At 41.9% G+C, this 23,265-nt stretch overlaps 1 protein-coding gene and 1 long non-coding RNA gene across 2 annotated transcripts; both read right to left on the bottom strand.

Moving 5' to 3' along the window:
• Positions 1-3,177: 3,177 nt before the first annotated feature.
• On the bottom strand, positions 3,178-14,151 carry LOC119848448 (natural killer cells antigen CD94-like). Its single transcript, XM_043506149.1, has 6 exons — positions 14,139-14,151; positions 13,428-13,526; positions 7,222-7,290; positions 5,580-5,728; positions 4,203-4,306; positions 3,178-3,618 (listed from the first exon to the last, which is right to left on the bottom strand). The coding sequence occupies exons 1-6, from the start codon at positions 14,149-14,151 to the stop codon at positions 3,483-3,485; spliced, it is 570 nt and encodes a 189-aa protein (XP_043362084.1). The 3' UTR covers positions 3,178-3,482.
• Positions 14,152-15,079: 928 nt separating this feature from the next.
• Positions 15,080-19,901, bottom strand: LOC122457790. The gene is made up of 4 exons (XR_006277464.1): positions 19,766-19,901; positions 16,483-16,588; positions 15,387-15,392; positions 15,080-15,198 (listed from the first exon to the last, which is right to left on the bottom strand). It is a non-coding gene; the product is annotated as an uncharacterized LOC122457790 (long non-coding RNA).
• Positions 19,902-23,265: the final 3,364 nt, after the last annotated feature.

Raw genomic sequence — 23,265 nt, 5'->3', positions numbered from 1 at the left:
CTTCACACCAGTTGAGCAGCGAACAGTTCATCTCCAGTATTTTTTGTCTGCTGTTTTCTCTCATTCATTGGACCGACAGGACGTCTGAGACCACTTGCATTTTCCTCTTCAACTCCTTTCCAAATCCCTGAAATATTTTATAACCTGAGTAGTTCCATATGATGTCATATTGTTGGTTCCAGTGTCACTCATCAGCAGTGGAGATTTGCCAGATGAATTCAGAATCCTGTCCAATATTGTAGATGAATCTCATGTCTTTGCTCAAGGGAGAGAGCACACCATCCTGCTGTCTCTGAGACCCTTTGCTGAATTCTCTGTCAACTCTTCTTAATATGGAATCACTAGCAATTGTTGCCTTTAATCTTAATAAGCTGAAGAATCTAAGACAGGACCAAGTGCAACTGGGCCATCGCTGACAGGTGTTTGTCTAAGCTGGTCTTAAAAATTTCCAATGACAGGGATTCCACAATCTCCCTTAGAAGCCCATATTATTCCAGCTGAGGCCTCTTGAGTGCCAAATCTAACGGGATGATTACTTCCCATACCTTACATATAGCACCCCTGTTAATACACCCAGAATGATAGCAGGCTTTTTCTCAACTGCATTACATTGCTGACTCATATTCAATTTGTGATTGATTACAACCCCAAGATCCTTTTCTGCAGTACTAACACCTAGCCAGTTATTCCCCATTCAATAATTGTACATCTGATTTTTTTTCTACCTAAGTGCAGTACTTTGTACCTGTCTTCATTGAATTTCATCTGTTGATTCATACTAATTCTGAAATTTGTGAAGTTAATTTGAATTCTAAGCATGTCCTCAAAGGTGCTTGCAACCCTTTTGTGTCATCCACAAATTAATAAGCATACTCTCTACTTCATCATCCAATTCATTAATGAAAATGCTGTTTCTGTGTCCTGTCTGGTGTTCAAGATGTATGAGGCCAGGAATCATGCTCAGCACAAATGAAAGATCAGGGTAATCCCAGGAGCATGTTGAGAGTAGATGAAAGTCTTATTGCCTATCCCGCAAAGGGGAGGTTTATGGGAAACTGGTACTCAGTCAAGTTGTTCATATGAAGAGAAGATTATATTAAGACAAACGTTCCCACACATAATCATTGTGGGGTCCTTCCCTCTTAGATTGAGGCATTGAGAACTTTCCTCAGTATTAGAACTTTGATCCAACTAACTTTCACTGTCCAGGAGGGATGTGGATCCACTCCACAGATAATGGGCCCAAGACCAAAATGCATTTCCTGAATCTTAACAAAAGAAAGAGCATGAAGTTTTAAACAGAGAATGAATGTTTGCCTCATCATGCTGCAGCATTGTTACATTTCAGCTAATTTTTGGTGAGAACATTGAAAAAGGAAAGATGTCAAAGTGAACATATGTTGTCTCTCTCTCAAGCTGCAGACAATTCTGATTCTGCTCCACTACTCCTTCCTGGTATTTAAATACCCAGGGGAGAGAAACTGTCCTCTTTTTTGAGTGCCACCAATGCCAACAATGGAAACAAGAGTGCCGTATCGAAGGCATCGGGTTATGCCACATAGGAATTTTCTGTCAGGAGTCCGGCACCCTGACCAGTGCGCTCAGAACAGGGTTATAAATAAGAAGGCAAAGAGGGTAAAATTCTAAACTTTTACCTTCACATTAACTCATATTTGTTTACAAAACCAATTCAACATTTTAATGTGTATGTGTTTGTGTAAGTGTAACAGTAAACATTAGAAAGTGGAAGGTGCAAAAAAATCAGATTGGAGGGCCCTTCTGCAGTGTTTTCTGCATTCCTCAGATTCTGACTCTTCTTATACTCTAACCAAAATCAGACAAAAACAACCAACCAACCAACCAACCGAGACTTCCAACACAGTCGTTTATAGCTATTTCCACTGTGCAGAGCTTCACACTGTAATTGCTGCTGCTAACTTGGTCACCCCACCTTACAGGAAACTGGTAGCATCCCAACAGAAATAACTGAGAAGATCAGCTCCATTATGCACAGACAATATTTCAGAAACACACAGGCTGTGTTTACACTTTGAAACTGAGCCATTAGTTATCAAATGGGTAGGGTAGAAAGGGTTTAAATACAAATGGTTCAGCATCTCCACTACATCCATGCTGCTGCTGCCCATTTGCAGGTTTCTCCTGCATCTCCAGGACTTCTGCTCTAAATTCTGTAAGTTGCAATATCCTGTGGGTACCTATTCCATTTTTCCCAGCACAACGCTGAGAAGCAGAGGATTCTGGGAGATTTTGAAAGGCCACTCTTGTGCAATGGAACTTATTGCGGGGGGCTCCTTGACCCAGAGCTTGTCCACAGTGATTCTAAAATCATTCAAATTGGGATTGTTGGGGACCACATGGCATGTAGTGCTGTTGAAAGCAAGCCTACTCCCAACAGCATTAGGCATAAATGTAAAACCATTGGGAACACTTTGGTAAGCGGACATGGGGTGTGTAACAAGTGGGCTAGGGAGACCATAGTGTTCTTGGCATGAACATTTCTCCAATGGGGACAAAGGGAGACTGATTGCGTCATGAGGTGTAAGGATACCTTCACACCAGGGAGAGCTTACTGGGCTTGAGGTGGTGAAGTTAAGGAACATCCCTTTTGACCATGCCCAGTGCATGAAATATGGTATAGAAGTGGGATCCTCTCCCAAATTGTGTACTTTGTATAACAGCATGTTTAATTATTCAGTGATGTCAATGAGAACCTCTTCACTGGTGATTACAACAGCTCACAGAAGGGCTTCTCCATTGCTCTCATCTTGTTCATGATGCACCTATAGGTTTGCTTAGTGATTTGAGCAGCTGGATGGAGGAAAGGGGGAAGTGGGTGGGTCAGGTGGTTTTACCTGTGTTGTGTTGGCCCCATGGACAGGGATATTGATTGCCCCTCACATCCATCTCAGTCCATCCCACCACACTTTTCAAGAACTCCTTCAAACTATTTTCCCCAAAAAGTATTTGTAGTTTGATCAATGTAGGCCTTGTATTTGTATTGCTTCATCATGACAATTTTTCTGTGACTGATTGAAATGCAAAAAACTAAAAAAATAAAATAAAAGGTGGCAACTAAATCAGATTTTTTTAACAGTTTATTGAAAGAAAACTATTTGAACCAGATAGTTTATTTTAAAACAGTAATTAGTTCACTATCATTGAACTGGACAAGGAAAAAGAAACCAGGTTCTAGTGGGAGGGCTCTGATCGGCTGTGAGTATCCAAAAGACATGTGGTTTATTAGATTTAACTATCTGCTTTTTACTCTGAGTGGCCATTCCCAGCTCCTTTTGAGACAGACTCATGAACAATATGTGGTCACAGCAAAATGTGTTACAATTTTATAATATGAACATAGCCTCTGAAGAGGAAAAGATGAGAGTGGTAGTATTTATTGGGGGATATTTGTCAGGGTGTTTGGGATGCCCCAGATTTCATGGTTTCCATGATCCATCTCATGCCTATATCTCAGGCTTTGGCCAAAGAACTAGTTGCTCACAAATATAGCGCTTTCCATATTTGCATGGACCAGAGGAGAGCTCTTGACCTGTGACATATGCACAGTTTCCATCAATGTATCCTTTCTTTACTGCAAACCTATGTAGAATAAAATGTTACTTCAAGTCATTCTAGTTATATCTTTATTACTAGCTTATTTTTTCAAAGGTTAAAATGTCTGTAACTTAAACATATGGCAAAAACAAATAATTTTAATAATAACAAAACAATTGTGGAGAAGCAGAGTGGCCATTATTAAAAAAATCATCAGAAATTTGGTATTTATGAATTTGAGGAAATAATTGCATTGGCTAAAGTCAGGAGTAGTGCATCACATGCTGTGCAAACTTTTCACTTAACTGCCAGTGCACCTCAGCCATGACACAACCTCCTCTCTACTCTTCTTTTTTCTTGAATTTCTACTGCCCTCAGTTGTGCCAATGCACTTCATTCTTGACCTGCAGCACCCGCTTCCCCTCCACTTTTGGTGTTTCTTTTGATCAATACATCTCAACCTTGACTTGCACCATCCTCTGCTGATTTGGGCCCCCATAGAATTTAAAAATACATTTCAGTGATAACATACTGCACTCCTTTTTACTGAAGCTTGGGTTTCTGTCTGTCATAGCACTGTCAATTCACTTCATTGAAATTAGAAGTTTCTAGTTGTGTCTGGAACTTACCAGTCAGTGGAGAAAGCTGTGCCATTCCCCCACATCCACGGTCTGTCGGTCTTCTCACGTGACAATCCTATCCAGTGAGAAGTTGCAAGGGGGCTAATGAAGTCCTGTACAAAGACAAAGCCAGTTCATTCCTTTCCCTGCTCATTTCATGGGTGTATGTACATCAGATATTTGTCATTTTACAACTGTATGGATATTAGGTACAGTGATGTGGTTAACAGGTCCCTATGTCCAGAGGTAGCCCCATGGTTAGGGCCCTACCAAATTCACGGCCATGAAAACTGAATCACGGACCATGAAATCTGGCCTCCCCCATGAAAGTTGGTCTTTTGTGTGCTTTTATTCTATGCTACACAGATTTCATGGGGGATACCGCATTTCTCAAACTGTGGGTCCTGACCAAAGGGGAGTTGCAGGGGGGTCGCAATGTTTTGTTAGGTGGGTCGCGGTATTGCCACCCTTACTTTTGCTCTGCCTTCAGAGCTGGGCAGCCAGAGAGTGGAGGCTGTTGGCCGGGCACCCAGCTCTGAAGGCAGCGTCCCACCAGCAGCAGCACAGAAATAAGGGTGACAATACCACACCATGCCATCCTTACTTCTGCGCTGCTCTTGGCGGTGGCTCTGCCTTCAGAGCTTGGATCCCGGCCAGCAGCTGCCGCTTTCCAGCTGCCCAGCTCCGAAGGCAGCGCCACCGCCAGCAGCAGCGCAGAAGTAAGGGTAGCAGTACTGCAACCCCCACCTACAATAACCTTGCGACTCCCCCATGAGTCCTTTTTGGGTCAGGGCCCCACCAATTACAACACTGGGTAAGTTTAGATTTAAATAGCTGAAATCATGAAATTTAGTATTTTTAAAATCCAATGACTGTGAAATTGAGTGAAATGGACCATGAATTTGGTAGGGCCTTACTCATGGTTGATCAGCCCCATTAACCAACCTGATCACATTCTTCATTTCCTTCACAAGTGTTTGCTGTAGAAATTGTGACAGCTTTCTTTGTTGGTTAATTGCTATTTACTCTCTTGTCTAGAGGACAATACCTCCCCTAGCTCACTTCTGAGACAGAGGAAAATGCCCGGAGTGATGTACAGGTTTTTCTTATGCTACAGTAATAGATGTACTATAAATATGAAAAATACAGGGGACATTGGGGTTTTGCTTTTATCAGGTGCCTTTTAAATTAATTTAGGGTTCAGTTATGGCTCTAATACTGGGGAGAGAAGAGGAGGTGTGAGGTAATTTGCCTTCAAGTAAAAAAATCATCATAAAGCAAGGTACAAATGAAGCCAAATCTCATTTTCCACAATCCTCTTTTCACTCACAAATCTTCTATCAGCTGTTTTGAATATGTAGGTTTCCAAAGAGAAAGATACTCTACCAGCTCTTCTTTGTTTTCTATCAGGAGGAGTCTGGAGCCATGAGAAGAGCAGGCCTTTTGACTTTCCAGCCAAGGTTTGGATTCAGTAGAAAAGTTATAACATTTCTCTCCATGGGGAAACCAATTTTCTGGACAAAGAAACTTCCACCCTTGAAAAAAAAATACAATTTATCTTTCTTCTGTTACTGTTACCCTTGTCCTTCCTCCCCAATTCCTTCCACTTGACTGTTTAATTTACTTATTATGCTTTGTTTGTATTAAGTTTGTCATCTCTCTCACATAGGGACAGTCTCTTATGGTGTGTTTTTACAACATCTAATATAACGGAGGCCTATACCTGATTGGGGCCTCTAGATGTTACTTTATTAGAAGTATTAAGTTCAATTTGTAATAATATATTTTCTGTTGTAGTTTGATTTTGAGTCAAGTGCATCACAAACAATCTTGAAATTCACATGGTTGCTCATATTTTGATGCTGGCATGAGGACTCTTGTTCTATAGCAAATAAAGTAGTTATTACTATGCCTACATCACTTTGATTTTACATACAAATCATGTTTGTTTCTTTTTCCCCAGGGGATGTCAAGGTTCCTTCCCCACTCTGAACTCTAGGGTACAGATGTGGGGACCTGCATGAAAGACCCCCTAAACTTATTTTGACCAGCTTAGGTTAAAACTTCCACAAGGCACAGATTTTTTTCTTGCCTTGGGAACCAGCTGAAAGCGATCTGGAGTTTATAGTGGATCACAAATTGAATATGGGCCCCCAGTGTGATGGAGTTACAAAATAATTTTAATATAATTTTTGGGTGTATTAACATGTGTCATATGTAAGACATCAGAGATAACTGTCCCTCTGTATTCAGCACTGGTAAGGCCTCAGTTTGAGTCTGATGTCCATTTCTGGGTGCCACATTTCGGAAAGATGTGGTCGTATTGGAGGGAGTCCAGAGGAGAGCATCAAAAATGATAATCTGACATATGAGAAAAGTTGAAAAGACTGCATGCTTAATGTACAGCAGAGAAGACTGGGAGGTGACAAGAAGTAATCAATTTAATCTGCAACAAGAGGGAGAATTGGGTTTAGGGTTAGAAAAAAAGCTTTCCAAGTATAAGGATTTTAAAGCACTGCAATTGTCTTCCAAGGGAGGTTGTGGAATCCTCATCTTTGGAGGTTTTTAAGAACAGTTTAGACAAACACCGGTCAGGGATGATCTAGATATATTTGGACCTGCCTCAGTGCAGGAGACTGGAATAAATGACTGCTTGAGGTCCTTCCCCGATCTACATTTCTGTGATTGTATTATTCCCTCCTGTTAATAGTTTTTTTCTTCCTACACTCCTCTCTGGTGGGCTTTCAACATGTGACTTAAACCAGCTTAGCCTCCCTTATGTTCCCTTAAGACTCGCTTCTGAGTTTTTCAGTGAATGTAAAATTTTGGTAAATAAGGATAAAAAGAACTAGAATCTAATGAACCAAAATGTCATACTCTGATATCCATCAATGTAGCAACAGTGTTGGGAATTCAATATGAAATTATTTCAGTCTAAAGTTACAGCACATAGAAAAAAATTGCCCTCCTGAAGTCAATTGACGTGTATCTTTCCTGTTCAAGGCCATTGGCAGGTTTCTGTTCTTACCTTGGGTAATTTCCTGGTGCTGGGTGAGGTTATCGTGCTGTCTACATGGTACAAGGGAGATCTGAAAAACTGAAAGCCAAAGTACTATAACAATATGATGTACCCCTTAAAAGTAAATTGCAACACAGTTTTATATTGTGCCTTATAGGGACACAAAGGACCAAGTTCTACCTGTAGTTATGCCATCGGACAGAATGTCTGTTATATTATTAGAACATATTATGTTATATGTAACATGTCAGATACTTTTTCTTGTTAAAAGTCATCTTAAAATTAACATTTTGAACTTAACCCCCTTAACAAAACACTGTCTGGTTGAAAATTTTGACTCTCTAAAGAGTTACAGAATATAGCAATTGAAAAGCTCCTGATTTCCAACATCTGGGTTGAACACAGGTAACGTTTGCAGTGACCACAAAGCAGAAAAATCCCATTTTCCAAGTAAGACTTCAAAACAGAAAAATCAGATACTTAGGAAGAAAGTGGTAAGTGAAAAGCCCTGGAATCTTTGTAAGGAAGACCTTACACTGTGGACAGGAAATTCAATGAGAGTATCAGCCCAGAGGAATGCTCACACCAGGGGATGTGTTTTGGACCATGAGGCTGAAGCCAGTGGTTTAGACCCCAGATTTATGATTCTGCAGGGGTCCAACAGAAAGTCTGTGCTTCATATTTGTTCTGGAGGACCCTCTGCCCCTTCCAACTCTAGGGAGAGGTAGCCAGTTGGGGTTGTTATGCCAGAGGCTTGTCAGCTGCAGTTGTCTCTGGAAACTCTGCAAAGGGGATCCCCGGTTTGGGTGTGTGTGAGGGAGAGAATGTGAAAGAATCCAGCTGGTGTCCATGCCAAGCCCCCTAAAGCCATAATTAGGCATCTAAATAAGTGGCCTGATTTTCAGAGGAGCTAAGCATTGCAGCTCTTTACTGACTTACACCTCATGAAATTTACTCTCCAGCAGTTACACAAGGAGTACAAAGAAAAGGAGTACTTGTGGCACCTTAGAGACTAACAAATTAAAATAAAATTAAAAAAAAAATTTGTTAGTCTCTAAGGTGCCACAAGTACTCCTTTTCTTTTTGCGAATACAGACTAACATGGCTGCTACTCTGAAACAAGGAGTACAGTAACTCCTCACTTAAAGTCGTCCTGGTTAACGTTGTTTCATTGTTACCTTATCAATTAGGGAACATGGTTGTTTAAAGTTGGTCAGTGCTCCCTTATAACGTTGTTTGGCAGCTGCCTGCTTTGTCCACTGCTTGCAGAAAGAGCAGCCCGTTGGAGCTAGCTGGTGGGGGCTTGGAACCAAGGTGGACCGGCAGCCCCCCTATCAGCTTCCCTAACTTCCCTGTGAAGCAGCCGCCCAGCAGGTTATCAATTGCCAGGCAGTTCAGCTGTCCCTCCCCCCACTGCCGTGTGCTGCTCCTGCCCTCTGCCTTGGAGCTGCTCCAGGGAGCCTCCTGCTTGCTGTGCAAGATGGGGGGAAGAGGGGTGCTAATGTCAGAGTATCCCCTTCTCCCTGCTCCTGACCCCTGCTCCTTTACCCCATTGGGCCATCTCCACAGAGCAGGGGGGACATGACAGGTCTCAGGATGGAGGGAGCTTGCTGGCAGCAGCTGCTGTCTCAACTTGCTGATCTACTTAAAAAGTCAATGTACTTAGAGTGGGGTCAGCGTACGTAAAGGTGCAATGCACATCTCTCTTTCTCTCTCACACATGGTGTGTGTCTCAGTCTCTCTCTGTCATGCTGTCTCCCCTCCCTCTATTCCTGCTGCCTTGTAGAGTGTGGGGCTACATTAACAGCAATATGTTAACCCTTGAGGGCTCAGCTGAGTGCTGGTTCATCATTTAGCAATAAGGCATTCCCTGGGACATATCCCACCCTCTGACTCCACCACCTTAACCAAGCTTCACAATCATCATTGCTGTGTACGGTATTAAATTGTTTAAAACTTATTCTGTGTATATGTGAAAAGAAAAGGAGTACTTGTGGCACCTTAGAGACTAACAAATTTATTAGAGCATAAGCTTTCGTGAGCTACAGCTCACTTCATCGGATGCATTTGGTGGAAAAAACAGAGGAGAGATTTATATACACACACACAGAGAACATGAAACAATGGGTTTATCATACACACTGTAAGGAGAGTGATCACTTAAGATAAGCCATCACCAACAGCGGGGGGGGGGGGGGAAGGAGGAAAACCTTTCATGGTGACAAGCAGGTAGGCTAATTCCAGCAGTTAACAAGAATATCAGAGGAACAGTGGGGGGTGGGGTGGGAGGGAGAAATACCATGGGGAAATAGTTTTACTTTGTGTAATGACTCATCCATTCCCAGTCTCTATTCAAGCCTAAGTTAATTGTATCCAGTTTGCAAATTAATTCCAATTCAGCAGTCTCTCGTTGGAGTCTGTTTTTGAAGCTTTTTTGTTGAAGTATAGCCACTCTTAGGTCTGTGATCGAGTGACCAGAGAGATTGAAGTGTTCTCCAACTGGTTTTTGAATGTTATAATTCTTGACGTCTGATTTGTGTCCATTCATTCTTTTACGTAGAGACTGTCCAGTTTGGCCAATGTACATGGCAGAGGGGCATTGCTGGCACATGATGGCATATATCACATTGGTAGATGCACAGGTGAACGAGCCTCTGATGGTGTGGCTGATGTGATTAGGCCCTATGATGGTATCCCCTGAATAGATATGTGGACAGAGTTGGCAACGGGCTTTGTTGCAAGGATAGGTTCCTGGGTTAGTGGTTCTGTTGTGTGGTGTGTGGTTGCTGGTGAGTATTTGCTTCAGATTGGGGGGCTGTCTGTAAGCAAGGACTGGTCTGTCTCCCAAGATCTGAGAGAGCGATGGCTCGTCCTTCAGGATAGGTTGTAGATCCTTGATGATGCGTTGGAGGGGTTTTAGTTGGGGGCTGAAGGTGATGGCTAGTGGCGTTCTGTTGTTTTCTTTGTTGGGCCTGTCCTGTAGTAGGTGACTTCTGGGTACTCTTCTGGCTCTGTCAATCTGTTTCTTCACTTCAGCAGGTGGGTACTGTAGTTGTAGGAATGCATGATAGAGATCTTGTAGGTGTTTGTCTCTGTCTGAGGGGTTGGAGCAAATGCGGTTATATCGTAGCGCTTGGCTGTAGACAATGGATCGAGTGGTATGATCTGGATGAAAGCTAGAGGCATGTAGGTAGGAATAGCGGTCAGTAGGTTTCCGATATAGGGTGGTGTTTATGTGACCATCGCTTATTAGCACCGTAGTGTCCAGGAAGTGGATCTCTTGTGTGGACTGGTCCAGGCTGAGGTTGATGGTGGGATGGAAATTGTTGAAATCATGGTGGAATTCCTCAAGAGCTTCTTTTCCATGGGTCCAGATGATGAAGATGTCATCAATGTAGCGCAAGTAGAGTAGGGGCATTAGGGAACGAGAGCTGAGGAAGCGTTGTTCTAAGTCAGCCATAAAAATGTTGGCATACTGTGGGGCCATGCGGGTACCCATCGCAGTGCCGCTGATTTGAAGGTATACATTGTCACCAAATGTGAAATAGTTATGGGTCAGGACAAAGTCACAAAGTTCTGCCACCAGGTTAGCCGTGACAGTATCGGGGATACTGTTCCTGACGGCTTGTAGTCCATCTTTGTGTGGAATGTTGGTGTAGAGGGCTTCTACATCCATAGTGGCTAGGATGGTGTTTTTAGAAAGATCACCAATGGACTGTAGTTTCCTCAGGAAATCGGTGGTGTCTCGAAGATAGCTGGGAGTGCTGGTAACGAAGGGCCTGAGGAGGGAGTCTACATAGCCAGACAATCCTGCTGTCAGGGTGCCAATGCCTGAGATGATGGGGCGTCCAGGATTTCCAGGTTTATGGATCTTGGGTAGCAGATAGAATACCCCAGGTCCTGGCTCCAGGGGTGTGTCTGTGCGGATTTGTTCTTGTGCTTTTTCAGGGAGTTTCTTGAGCAAATGCTGTAGTTTCTTTTGGTAACTCTCAGTGGGATCAGAGGGTAATGGCTTGTAGAAAGTGGTGTTGGAGAGCTGCCTAGTAGCCTCTTGTTCATACTCTGACAGCAGGATTGTCTGGCTATGTAGACTCCCTCCTCAGGCCCTTCGTTACCAGCACTCCCAGCTATCTTCGAGACACCACCGATTTCCTGAGGAAACTACAGTCCATTGGTGATCTTCCTAAAAACACCATCCTAGCCACTATGGATGTAGAAGCCCTCTACACCAACATTCCACACAAAGATGGACTACAAGCCGTCAGGAACAGTATCCCCGATACTGTCACGGCTAACCTGGTGGCAGAACTTTGTGACTTTGTCCTGACCCATAACTATTTCACATTTGGTGACAATGTATACCTTCAAATCAGCGGCACTGCGATGGGTACCCGCATGGCCCCACAGTATGCCAACATTTTTATGGCTGACTTAGAACAACGCTTCCTCAGCTCTCGTTCCCTAATGCCCCTACTCTACTTGCGCTACATTGATGACATCTTCATCATCTGGACCCATGGAAAAGAAGCTCTTGAGGAATTCCACCATGATTTCAACAATTTCCATCCCACCATCAACCTCAGCCTGGACCAGTCCACACAAGAGATCCACTTCCTGGACACTACGGTGCTAATAAGCGATGGTCACATAAACACCACCCTATATCGGAAACCTACTGACCGCTATTCCTACCTACATGCCTCTAGCTTTCATCCAGATCATACCACTCGATCCATTGTCTACAGCCAAGCGCTACGATATAACCGCATTTGCTCCAACCCCTCAGACAGAGACAAACACCTACAAGATCTCTATCATGCATTCCTACAACTACAGTACCCACCTGCTGAAGTGAAGAAACAGATTGACAGAGCCAGAAGAGTACCCAGAAGTCACCTACTACAGGACAGGCCCAACAAAGAAAACAACAGAACGCCACTAGCCATCACCTTCAGCCCCCAACTAAAACCCCTCCAACGCATCATCAAGGATCTACAACCTATCCTGAAGGACGAGCCATCGCTCTCTCAGATCTTGGGAGACAGACCAGTCCTTGCTTACAGACAGCCCCCCAATCTGAAGCAAATACTCACCAGCAACCACGCACCACACAACAGAACCACTAACCCAGGAACCTATCCTTGCAACAAAGCCCGTTGCCAACTCTGTCCACATATCTATTCAGGGGATACCATCATAGGGCCTAATCACATCAGCCACACCATCAGAGGCTCGTTCACCTGTGCATCTACCAATGTGATATATGCCATCATGTGCCAGCAATGCCCCTCTGCCATGTACATTGGCCAAACTGGACAGTCTCTACGTAAAAGAATGAATGGACACAAATCAGACGTCAAGAATTATAACATTCAAAAACCAGTTGGAGAACACTTCAATCTCTCTGGTCACTCGATCACAGACCTAAGAGTGGCTATACTTCAACAAAAAAGCTTCAAAAACAGACTCCAACGAGAGACTGCTGAATTGGAATTAATTTGCAAACTGGATACAATTAACTTAGGCTTGAATAGAGACTGGGAATGGATGAGTCATTACACAAAGTAAAACTATTTCCCCATGGTATTTCTCCCTCCCACCCCACCCCCCACTGTTCCTCTGATATTCTTGTTAACTGCTGGAATTAGCCTACCTGCTTGTCACCATGAAAGGTTTTCCTCCTTCCCCCCCCCCCCGCTGTTGGTGATGGCTTATCTTAAGTGATCACTCTCCTTACAGTGTGTATGATAAACCCATTGTTTCATGTTCTCTGTGTGTGTGTATATAAATCTCTCCTCTGTTTTTTCCACCAAATGCATCCGATGAAGTGAGCTGTAGCTCACGAAAGCTTATGCTCTAATAAATTTGTTAGTCTCTAAGGTGCCACAAGTACTCCTTTTCTTTTTGCGAATACAGACTAACACGGCTGCTACTCTGAAACCTGTGTATATGTGTGTACACACACGTATATATATATATATATATATATATATATATATATATATATATATATATATAGTCTTTTGTCTGGCAAAAAAAATTTCCCTGGAACTTAACCCCGCCATTTACATTAATTTTTATGGGGAAATTGGATTAGCTTAACATCGTTTCGCTTAAAGTAGCATTTTTCAGGAACATAACTACAAAGTTAAGCAAAGAGTTACTGTATGTCAGCACAGAATCTGGTGCTCAATATCTTCTTTGCTCAAGCTTACAATTTGCAGCCAAAACCCCCACTGCTATGAGCAAAGCCAAACAGAAGATCCCCAAAATCCCTGCTATAAGCCTCCATGCAGGAGATGGAGCAGAGGAATCTGAGAGAGAGAAAAGGGAGAAGTACAGAATTATAGGGGGGAAGGCTTTTAAATCCCAAACTAGGCATAAGCAATTCATATTCTCTGTGTTAGTGAAATGCAGCTAAACCACACACAAGTATTCATTCTCCTCCCCCTACCTTCACCTATACCTATATTCAGATTTGTCAGAACAAGTTGTTAGGGCTCTTGAACTGTGGAATGAAAACTCTTGCCCTGTTCAAAGTTATACAGGTCAAGATATCCAGAGAACAGGATCTAGCCTTAACAAAGCCTTAGTAAGGAGGCAGACTGTTTTATATGAAACTTGATGGCAACAGAACTGTGTTCTGGGGTCCTAATAGAACACCATTAAGGTATATTCCTTCCACCTTCGCACTTATATGGAACTTTTCAACTGTAGCAATTAAAAAGATAGGAAACTATTATCCCCATTTTACAGATGGGGAAATTGAAACAGAGAGAGGTGAAGTGCTTTCCCAGGCTTACCAAGAAAGTGAATAAACCCAACTCTCCTGGCTGCCAGTTAGAAGCCCTGTGCAGTGGTCCAAACTGCTTCTATGAAGCGGTTTATAAAAGAGGGGAAGCATTATGTTCATTCACTGCTAGTACCGTGTACACTCATTAATGTGGGGTAAGGATAAGGAGGCTCAGAACAAGGAGTTCTAGGAAGACTAAAAAGGCTCCCTCTTCCCTCTTGGGAATTCCACTTTCAAGGGCACCTTAAAAATAGCATTAAGGGCTCAACTGTGCCTTTTAGGACAGCCCCATGTTGGGCCAGTGTGGAGCCCCTGCCAGCAGAAAGTCTAGGTGGGGATTATGTCTCCTAAGGCACAGTCCCTCCCCGAGCTCTCAAGTGTGCAAGGGGAGAGCACTCACTGCACCATCTTATAGGATGGTGGAGCTGCTCCCTTGTGTTACCTCGTGGGGGAGGCAGTGATGGTGCTAGTCCATTGTGGGCTCTAAACAGGAATATTTTATGCCCTAAGTCTAAATCAGGAAATTTTTTATAATAAAAAGTGAATAGGGACCCCATAGAGCTGGTCAGGGACCTAAGCAATTGCTTAGTCTGCTTATGTCTAGCGCTGGCTCTGGTGGTGGGGGCTAGATAAGGCCATAGTTGTATTTCTCCCTCCATCCACTTTGGGGTGGCCAATGCCTCTGTATGTTCTAGGAGGGAAAAATCCCTGCAGCTGGGAAGAAAATATCTGGCCAATGCATTTGGGGATAGAAGGCAGGGCATGCCTAGTACCCTCTGCTCCTCTCCCTGCAAACATTCATACAGCAGCTGAGAACAATCTGGCCTAATTCCCTGTATTACACAGATACATAGCACTGCTCTGAATTTATTTCTAAGGATTAATTTTATATCTTAATATAAAGAATGTGCAAGGAAGCCAGGTGGATGACGCTTGTGGCATCTTAGCCATTGATTGTCTTGATTTTGGGTATTTAAATCCTGATTCTTTATATGGAGTTTTGCTTTTAATGATCTCATCCAGTTCAAGGAAGGCGTTAGATGATGGACAGTTAAATAGTAGTATGTGTGGAGTCAGCAGCATGTAGCACACAGTACCTTTGCCCTGGGGGTTCGTAGTCCTTTGTCTCCTCCGCTGCTCAGAAGCATTCTGGAATTTCAGTTCTGGGTAGGTCACCACCTCCTCATTTATTTCTAGTGGGTTATAGCATAGAAACAGTGAATTTCATTCATTGTACTGACAAAAGTGGACAGATCTGATTACAATCTATAGAACTATAAAACTATCATTGCAGTATGTAGGACATGGCAGAACTTTGGTATTAAAAGGTTTTGTCCCAAATTGTCTGCAGGAGCCTGTCAGTGTACTGGGATCAAACAACCAACATCTGTAAATTCAGTACATGCATCTTATCACCTTTTTTCCAATATCTAATTCCTATTTAGAGTCTCACCCAAAAGTGTTGTTACATTTAAAGTTGTTCAAGTGACTTATATAACCCTTTGCACATACACTATAATCAGAAAATTACAGTTAAAAAGCTAAGCATTAAAAGTTATGGAAATATCCAGTTAAGATAATGTATCTGTTCGACTACCCTTGACTCATGCATTCTGTTAATGACAAGCTTGAAATGTAAAATTTTATTTTACGTACTTCAAAACAAATTGAACTGTGATCTACTAAACATATTTATAAACTCATTAAACATTTCCAGTGCTATTTCCTTGATTTAAAACTGGCTTCTGCTCCCATTGAAGACAATGGATGTTTTACAATTGATTTCAGAGGAAACATGGTACTTGGCATTATGCTCTTCTAGATGGAGCCCATTTTTTTCTGTTTTTTAAAAAGCATTTTTAAATGACATCTTCTCAAAAACTAACTGCTCAACTTCTTGGATGCTCAGTGGAAATCCTCTGTAGCTCAGGAATTTCTCTGCTGGACAGGAATGATCATAAGGTTCTGGGATAGTAAATAAATGTGGACAATTAAGGATCAGCCATGACTTCATGATTTTGAAGACAAAGCATAGAAAAAATGGTAATTTATTCACATACAAATAGGTTTCAGAAAGGAAAGAAGAATTCACACGTCACCTTTTTTGATCCTCCAACCACAAGGCACAAGGCACTTAAAGAGACCATGTCTCCTTGAACACAGGGCAAATCAACAACAGCCATTGACATGGAATGGTTTGCGATAACACAATCACAGAACTGTGTTCCAGGGGTCCGAAGGTACGATAACTTTTGCTCCCCATGCCCGAATACAGTGTACCATTCTAGGAGCATTTCAGTGCGTGACAGATGTTAACAAATTACTAAAATAACTGTGCCTGACACTGAAGAAAAAGCTAATAATATAAGTAGATAAGATCAGGTACTATGTGTACAGCTCAAGGAAGAGATTTAACATGGAAAATAAAATATCAGTAATAGCAGATATGTTCTCAAATGCTTATAAACATACCGCACCTTTGTCCCTGGTGTTCTTAGGTGTTTTTTTCTTCTGCTCCTTGGAAAGAGTTTGAAATTTCAGTTCTACATAGGTCACTGCCTGCTCACTCATTTCTGTTGCATTCTGCGATAGAAAGGTTGGATTCAGTAGAGTGAGATGAAAAATGGGATCAGATGGAAACTAATATATGTACTAAGGAAGAACAACAGCAATCGTCAATTCTAATAGCAGAATAACTGAGGGTTTGGAAGAACCAAGTCTCCTTCTCACTGCACTGGGAATGTGGCACATAGTTCTGAATGGGGAACACATTAATTCACACTGACAAACTAGAGGGATTCAGAAAAGAAAAACAAACAAATAAATAAAACCCTGTGGGGACATATTTAGGAGTTTAAAAGATAGAGCTACAATTTCATTTGCTCTGGCAGTGAAGGGAGGGTGGACACAATCTGGCTCATAATGCTGGAGAACTCAATCATTAGTGGCAGCAGTTAGCTCTGCCAGTAGCAAAAGAGCCCCCAGTCAAGACAATTTCTCGATAATGCGGGAACTGGATTGTGGCCCCCTCCCCTTGCTGACAGGGATGGCTGTGCTGGGGGAAATGCTTACAGCATATATCATACATGTTCAATATTACAAGGGGTGCCCCTCTCTGCTCTCCCTTTAGGTTTCTAGAGGCCCTGATTTATACCATTGACTTTAATAGGGATTGTGCACCTAAATCATTTAGGCACTTTTGTTAAAAATCCCACCTTTAGGTACCTATATATGGATTTAGGAACAGAACTTTATACCCCAGTGCCTCCAAGAACTGACACTTGATTGGCACACCTCCTCCATCTGCTCCTCCCCTTGTGTGATATCCTTTAGTACTATGCACATTGAGTTCGAGTACAGAGTCATGGGACCACGTTAGGCTCTGAGACAGCCCTGTGTGCATCTGGCATAATTCCATGGTAATCACTGGAGTAACTCCAGATTTACACAGTCCAAAAGAGGTCAGAATGTGGTCTCATGCTGCAGAGATAGAAGTGAAGATGTCCGTCCCATATTAATGTCATTTATTTCATCCTTTGGGAGTCTGTAACAAGGATAATGCAGCAGACTGGAACGGTTAAGAGATCCGTGACTCTCACATGGCAGGGAAGCCTCTGGGGATTATGAGCAGTGTTTTCAGTTGTGTTTATTTTTCTCATTTTTGTTTGTTCTCATTGTTGTAAACAATAAAGAAGGGGATGAAAAGGGACTTGGACCTGGAGATTGCTTCCCTTCTCTAGTTGGTGAAATAGAGACCCTCTTCCCCCCCCTCATGGTCTATACAATCCTGCATTGAAAACAGACTGGGGCTTATACTTTCATATGTTTATCGTAGGATTCTGTCTAGCACTTTATCTAGTCTAATTTTAAATGTTTCTTGCAGAGGGATTTCCACCCCTTACCTTGGGAAACATTTTTGTCTTACCTCCCTCCCTTTACACTTAGATCTACAACCTCACACCATTCTGAGCAATCCATTTCCTCTTTGATGCTGATACACTTTCAATATTTCTGAACAGTTATTGTGTTATCCCCTTTTAGTTATGGTTTGCACAAAGTTCATTATACACACTTAGTTCTTCCTTCTTTTATTTATAAGTCAATCCCTCCAGCCCCTTTAATAAAGTTCATGTCTTTTCTCTGAATTCCTTCAAAACTTCCAATCACTTTCTGCCTTTTTTTAAATTATTTTTTTAAAAGCCATCTTTATCTAAATCTTTGGATTAGGGACCATGGCCAAAATGTTCAAAAATTGGTGCTAAACATTAAGCTTCCAAGTCTATGTGTGGGTGCCTATTTAAGCAGCCAGATTTTCAAAAGTGCTTAGCACCCAGTACTAACCATAGACTTCAGAGGGGCTGATGGGTGCTCACTATTTTTGAACATAAATCTACTTTCAGATGCCTATATATTAATTTAGGAACCTAACTTCAGACACCCATTTTTAAGACCATAAGATCATAAGAACGGCCATACTTGGTCAGACCAAAGGTCCATCTAACCCAGTATCCTATCTTCCGACAGTGACCAATGCCATGTACTTCAGAGGGAATGAACAGAACAGGTAATCATCAAGTGATCCATTCCCTGTCACCCATTCTCAACTTCTGGCAAACAGAGGCAAGGTACACCATTCCTGCCCATCTTGGCTAATAGCCATTGATGGACCTATCCTCCATGAATTTTTTGAAAATCTTTGGCCATCTCCCTTATATTCTGTACAGATAGCTATACACTAGCTATTCAACAAATAAACAATAAAATACTACTACTAATGACTCAAAATGGAAGTGCACAGAATTGAGTGTGGTATTCTCGGTACACTCTCATCAGAGCCATAGAGAGACAATCCTGTAACACAGTGCATCTACATATGCACAAAATGTTATTTACCTTTTTGGAAACATAACATATTGCAAGTACATGTTTAATCTGTTCTCTACTCTCACTCCTAGATTTCTTTCATCATTACCGGCTTCCATTTCTCCCTAACACTAAATAGTCGTGTTGGATTATTACATCAGATGTTATAGTTTTAATATAATGTTCTGCTTATTTTGCTAAACTTTCCAGATTGGTTTGGATTATCTATCTGATCTTGTTTGTGTTTGCAACAATCCTCCATTTAGCATCATCTGAGAATTACATGACATTAGTTTACGTTACATTAATAGGCTATGTACTCCAGTTTCCAGACTATTTATGAAGATGAAAATGATAAATAACAAAGATCCTGACACTAAACTCAGTCTATTTCTATTTATCTTTACACTTTTTTTTCACAGTACTTCAACCAGTTTTTAATTCAGTGATAATGTTCTTATCCAAGACTATTTGAAGTAATTTGCTAAGTAAGATTTCTTGAGTAACACGGTCAAATTCCTTACTAAAAATTAAGATATTAGATCTCTGGTCTTCCCCAGTTTATGATGATATGCTAGATTTGCCATATACAATTAGATAATCTACATACTGCACCAGAGATGCATAAAATACAGAAATGTAGAATTCTAACGCCTGTGATAATAAATCCTTCAACAGTCACTTATTACAAATAATAATAATGAAACGGTACTATATTTCATACTGTCTCTTAACTTGTAATCAGAAGAAAAATATTGTGCAGGAGGCAGACATATGTCTATTCGAGAATAACTAATTTCACTAATTTCTTGAAGTATATCAAAGTAATAAACTATACCTCTTACAACAACTACATGCTCTAACAGTGAAAGTCCCTGAAGAATGTGGAACTCATACCTTTGTAGCTCTTTGATAGGAGGCTGCCGTGCAGGAACTAGACCTTGAAAGTGACACAAATGGTTTTGTCCTTCATGAAAATCCCTTGAGGATGGAGAGAGATAGTCTAGTATCACCCCGTCACTGCCTTGTAAGGAGATGGACAACAGGAGCTGAGAGAGGAAGAATTATTCACACTGCAATGGCCCATCTGAAACTGCACAGGAAGTTCTCACTCTGGTAGTTTGAAATGCGCTGCCCCCTCACAAAGCGCTCACAGGAACTTCTCTCTTTATAGATTTACCTGTGAATTTAATCTGTTTAAGGTCACTTAAATATTGAATTTATTACATAAGGTTGTCTAAGCAACCAATGATCAGCTCGTGTCTCTGCACTTCTTAAAACATGGGGCGAGATTCTTCTGTCAGTTATTCTGGTGTAAACCCAGAGTAACTCCAGTGAAGTGAATGCATTCACTCCCTATTTATACTGATATGAATGAGATCAGAGATCAGACCTGTGGTCTCTGTGTTTAAGTTCCCTACTTGATTTACCAGGGAGGCAAGTGTAGCCCAGTGGAGAGCTGAGTGCTCTTCCTGGCTTTATCATGGAACTGTGGACTATGGTCAAAACACTTCCATTATCTGGAAGGCAATGAAGCTATTTAGGTACAAGAAGAACAATCCCCAGTGTTTGCCTGAATCATAACTAGGGATCTACCAAATTTGCAGCCATGAAAACTGCATCACGGACACTGAAATCTGGTCTCCTGGCACTCAGTTCTGAAGGCAAAACCATGCCACACTTACTTCTCTGCAGCTGTTGGCAGGCCAGGGCAGGCCCACAACATTTTGGCACCTGAGGCAGGGAGCTCAAATCATGCCTCCATGCCCCCTCGCTTGGGCCCCTCTTACTGTTCTACTCCTCTCATGGTACTGCTCTGCTACCTATCCCAATAAAGGAGAACTAACAACTTTAAATGCCTTGTTCAAAAATGTTAAGTAACACTTAACTTTCAAACGCCTAAACAGCAAATGTAACTTTTCTTGTCTGCATAGTAAACACTAGCATTTTTATCTGTTTGAATAAACAAAGTGGTGCTTTCTGTGCTGTTAGGGGGCTTATTCCTTCACCCACTTACTTCCCTGGTCCTTCTCGCCTGAACAGAGAGCAACAATACCCGAAGTCCAAAGGTGCAAACCATTCGATGTTTATTGGGGTGAACTTCCAGCAAGCATGATTCCAGTTTCCTTCCTTAGTGTTCCCCTTCCCAGCTCTGACACCACAGAGCCTTACCTGTGTCCCTGTTCCCATTTCCCACTTTAGCAAAACATGATTCCAATTTCCCCACCCCCATTCCCTGTTCCCATTTCCCCACACACACCCCCACTCACTTCCTGATTGACTGCAGACTACATAGTAAAAGTTGAGTTTTGCTTAGCTATACCTTAACCAATCATTTTCCTGAAATTGAACTAGCCAATCCTAACGTATTGTAACATGATATGTAACCAATTATATCCCACCACCTTAATTAGTTTACACCCAGCAAAATTAATTATACAGCAGACAGGAACAATCACAGAACCATAAAAAGATTATACAGACAAACAATAGCAAAGTGGGAACTATAATGACGAAACAATACAGAAGTGAGGATTTCACTTCCCAGCTATTGATAAGTGAGTTCTTGCCAGACAGGATGCGATCAAACTAAATTTCCTTTTCCATCTTCTAGGCACTTCCCTTTCTCTGGAGGCAATAGGCATTATCAGGACAGGACTATATTCCTAACAGCCCAATAGCACATTATTTCAATGTGACTAGGTTGGAATGTGAGGATGTGACCGGTCGCTTCCCAGCTTATGGCTGCCTCTGCTGCTTAGCCAAAGTCCTTAGCCTAAGAACAGGGCCTCAGACTGTCACAGTAAGAGAAGGCTCTTACACCGGCAGACAGTGATTTTGATTCTTTCTTTTATACCTCTATAACTAGCCAAGTGATAAGAATACACCTAAATTCTTAGAGTATAGGCCTTTAGAGACAGGCTTGAATATCTTAACATGTGCCTTCTTGATCGCAAAGGTTTGAACTGCTTCCTGAAGGTCCTAAGTTTGGCCAGCTCATGCTCTACTGAGATGGTTGCAAGGCCGACCAGCCTCTCCTGTGTCATTGTGGAGCGTAGATGTGTTTTTATTAACTTCAGCTTGGAGAAGCTGCGTTCTCCACTGGCAACTGTTACAGGAAGTGTTAGAAGTATGCACAGAGCAACAAAAGCATTTGGAAAGAGGGTGGTCATCTTTTTTGTGCACTTGAGCTGATCCAGAGAATAGAAGGGTGTGCAGTCTTCCAGGTGCTAAGATATGGGATGTAGACCTGAGGTTGAAAAGGATCCTAAAGGGATCAGGAAAGAATCCCCTAATTATCCTTCATGTGGGAACAAATGATACGGCCAGATTCTCGCTGGAAAGTATTAAGGGATACTATCCTAGGCTGGGGAAGACGCTTAAGGAAATCAAGGCTCAGGTGATCTTTAGTGGGATTCTGCCTGTTCCTAGAGAACAGCAACAAAGGTGTGATAAGATTATGATGCTCAACAGGTGGTTTAGGCAGTGGTGCTATAAGGAGGGCTTTAGGATGTATAGCCACTGGGAGGCATTCATGGACAGAGGACAGTTCTCTCAGGATGGACTTCATCTGAGTAGGGAAGGAAATAGACTTCTAGAATGGAAGCTGGCACAACTGATTAAGAGAGCTTTAAACTAGGAATTTAGGGGAGATGGTTGGGAGATGTCCAGGTAATCTCCACGTCGGATTTTAGCATTGAGAGGGAAGAAAAAAAGTAAAAAAGGATACAGCTGTGGGTAGGAGAATGTATATAAGGAGTGGGTAGGAGAATGTATATAAGAAGGGCAGTGTTGATACCAGTCTAATAGATTATACTGGCTGTAGAATGACCATGCCTTATAGGGTACAGAATGTGAGCGAGGCCAAACAGCAAAAATTAAGATGTTTGTACACCAATGTGAGGAGCCTAGGTAACAAAATGGAGGAACTAGAGCTACTGGTGCAGGAATGAAACCAGATATTATAGGAATAACAGAAACATGGTGGAATAATAGTCATGATTGGACTACAGCTATTGAAGGGTATGTGCTGTTTAGGAAAGACAGAAATAAAGGTAAAGGTGGCGGGGTAGCGTATATCAGTGATGAGGTAGAATGTAAAGAAATAAGAAGCGATGCAACGGATAAGACAGAGTCCGTCTGGGCAAAAATTACATTGGGGAAGAAAACTATTAGAGCCTCCCTGGGATAGTGCTTGGGGTGTGTTATAGACTGCCGGGATCTAATTTGGATATGGATAGAGCTCTTTTTAATGTTTTTAATTAAGTAAATACTAATGGAAACTGCGTGATCATGGGAGACTTTAACTTCCCAGATATAGACTGGAGAATGAGTGCTAGTAATAATAATAGGGCTCATATTTTCCTAGATTCGATAGCTGATGGATTTCTTCATCA

Source organism: Dermochelys coriacea, chromosome 1 (genome assembly GCF_009764565.3).
Source record: "Dermochelys coriacea isolate rDerCor1 chromosome 1, rDerCor1.pri.v4, whole genome shotgun sequence".
NCBI classification, from domain to species: Eukaryota; Metazoa; Chordata; order Testudines; family Dermochelyidae; genus Dermochelys; species Dermochelys coriacea.
Note: the sequence above shows the minus strand (reverse complement) of the source record. Positions and strands in the feature narration are given on the sequence as shown.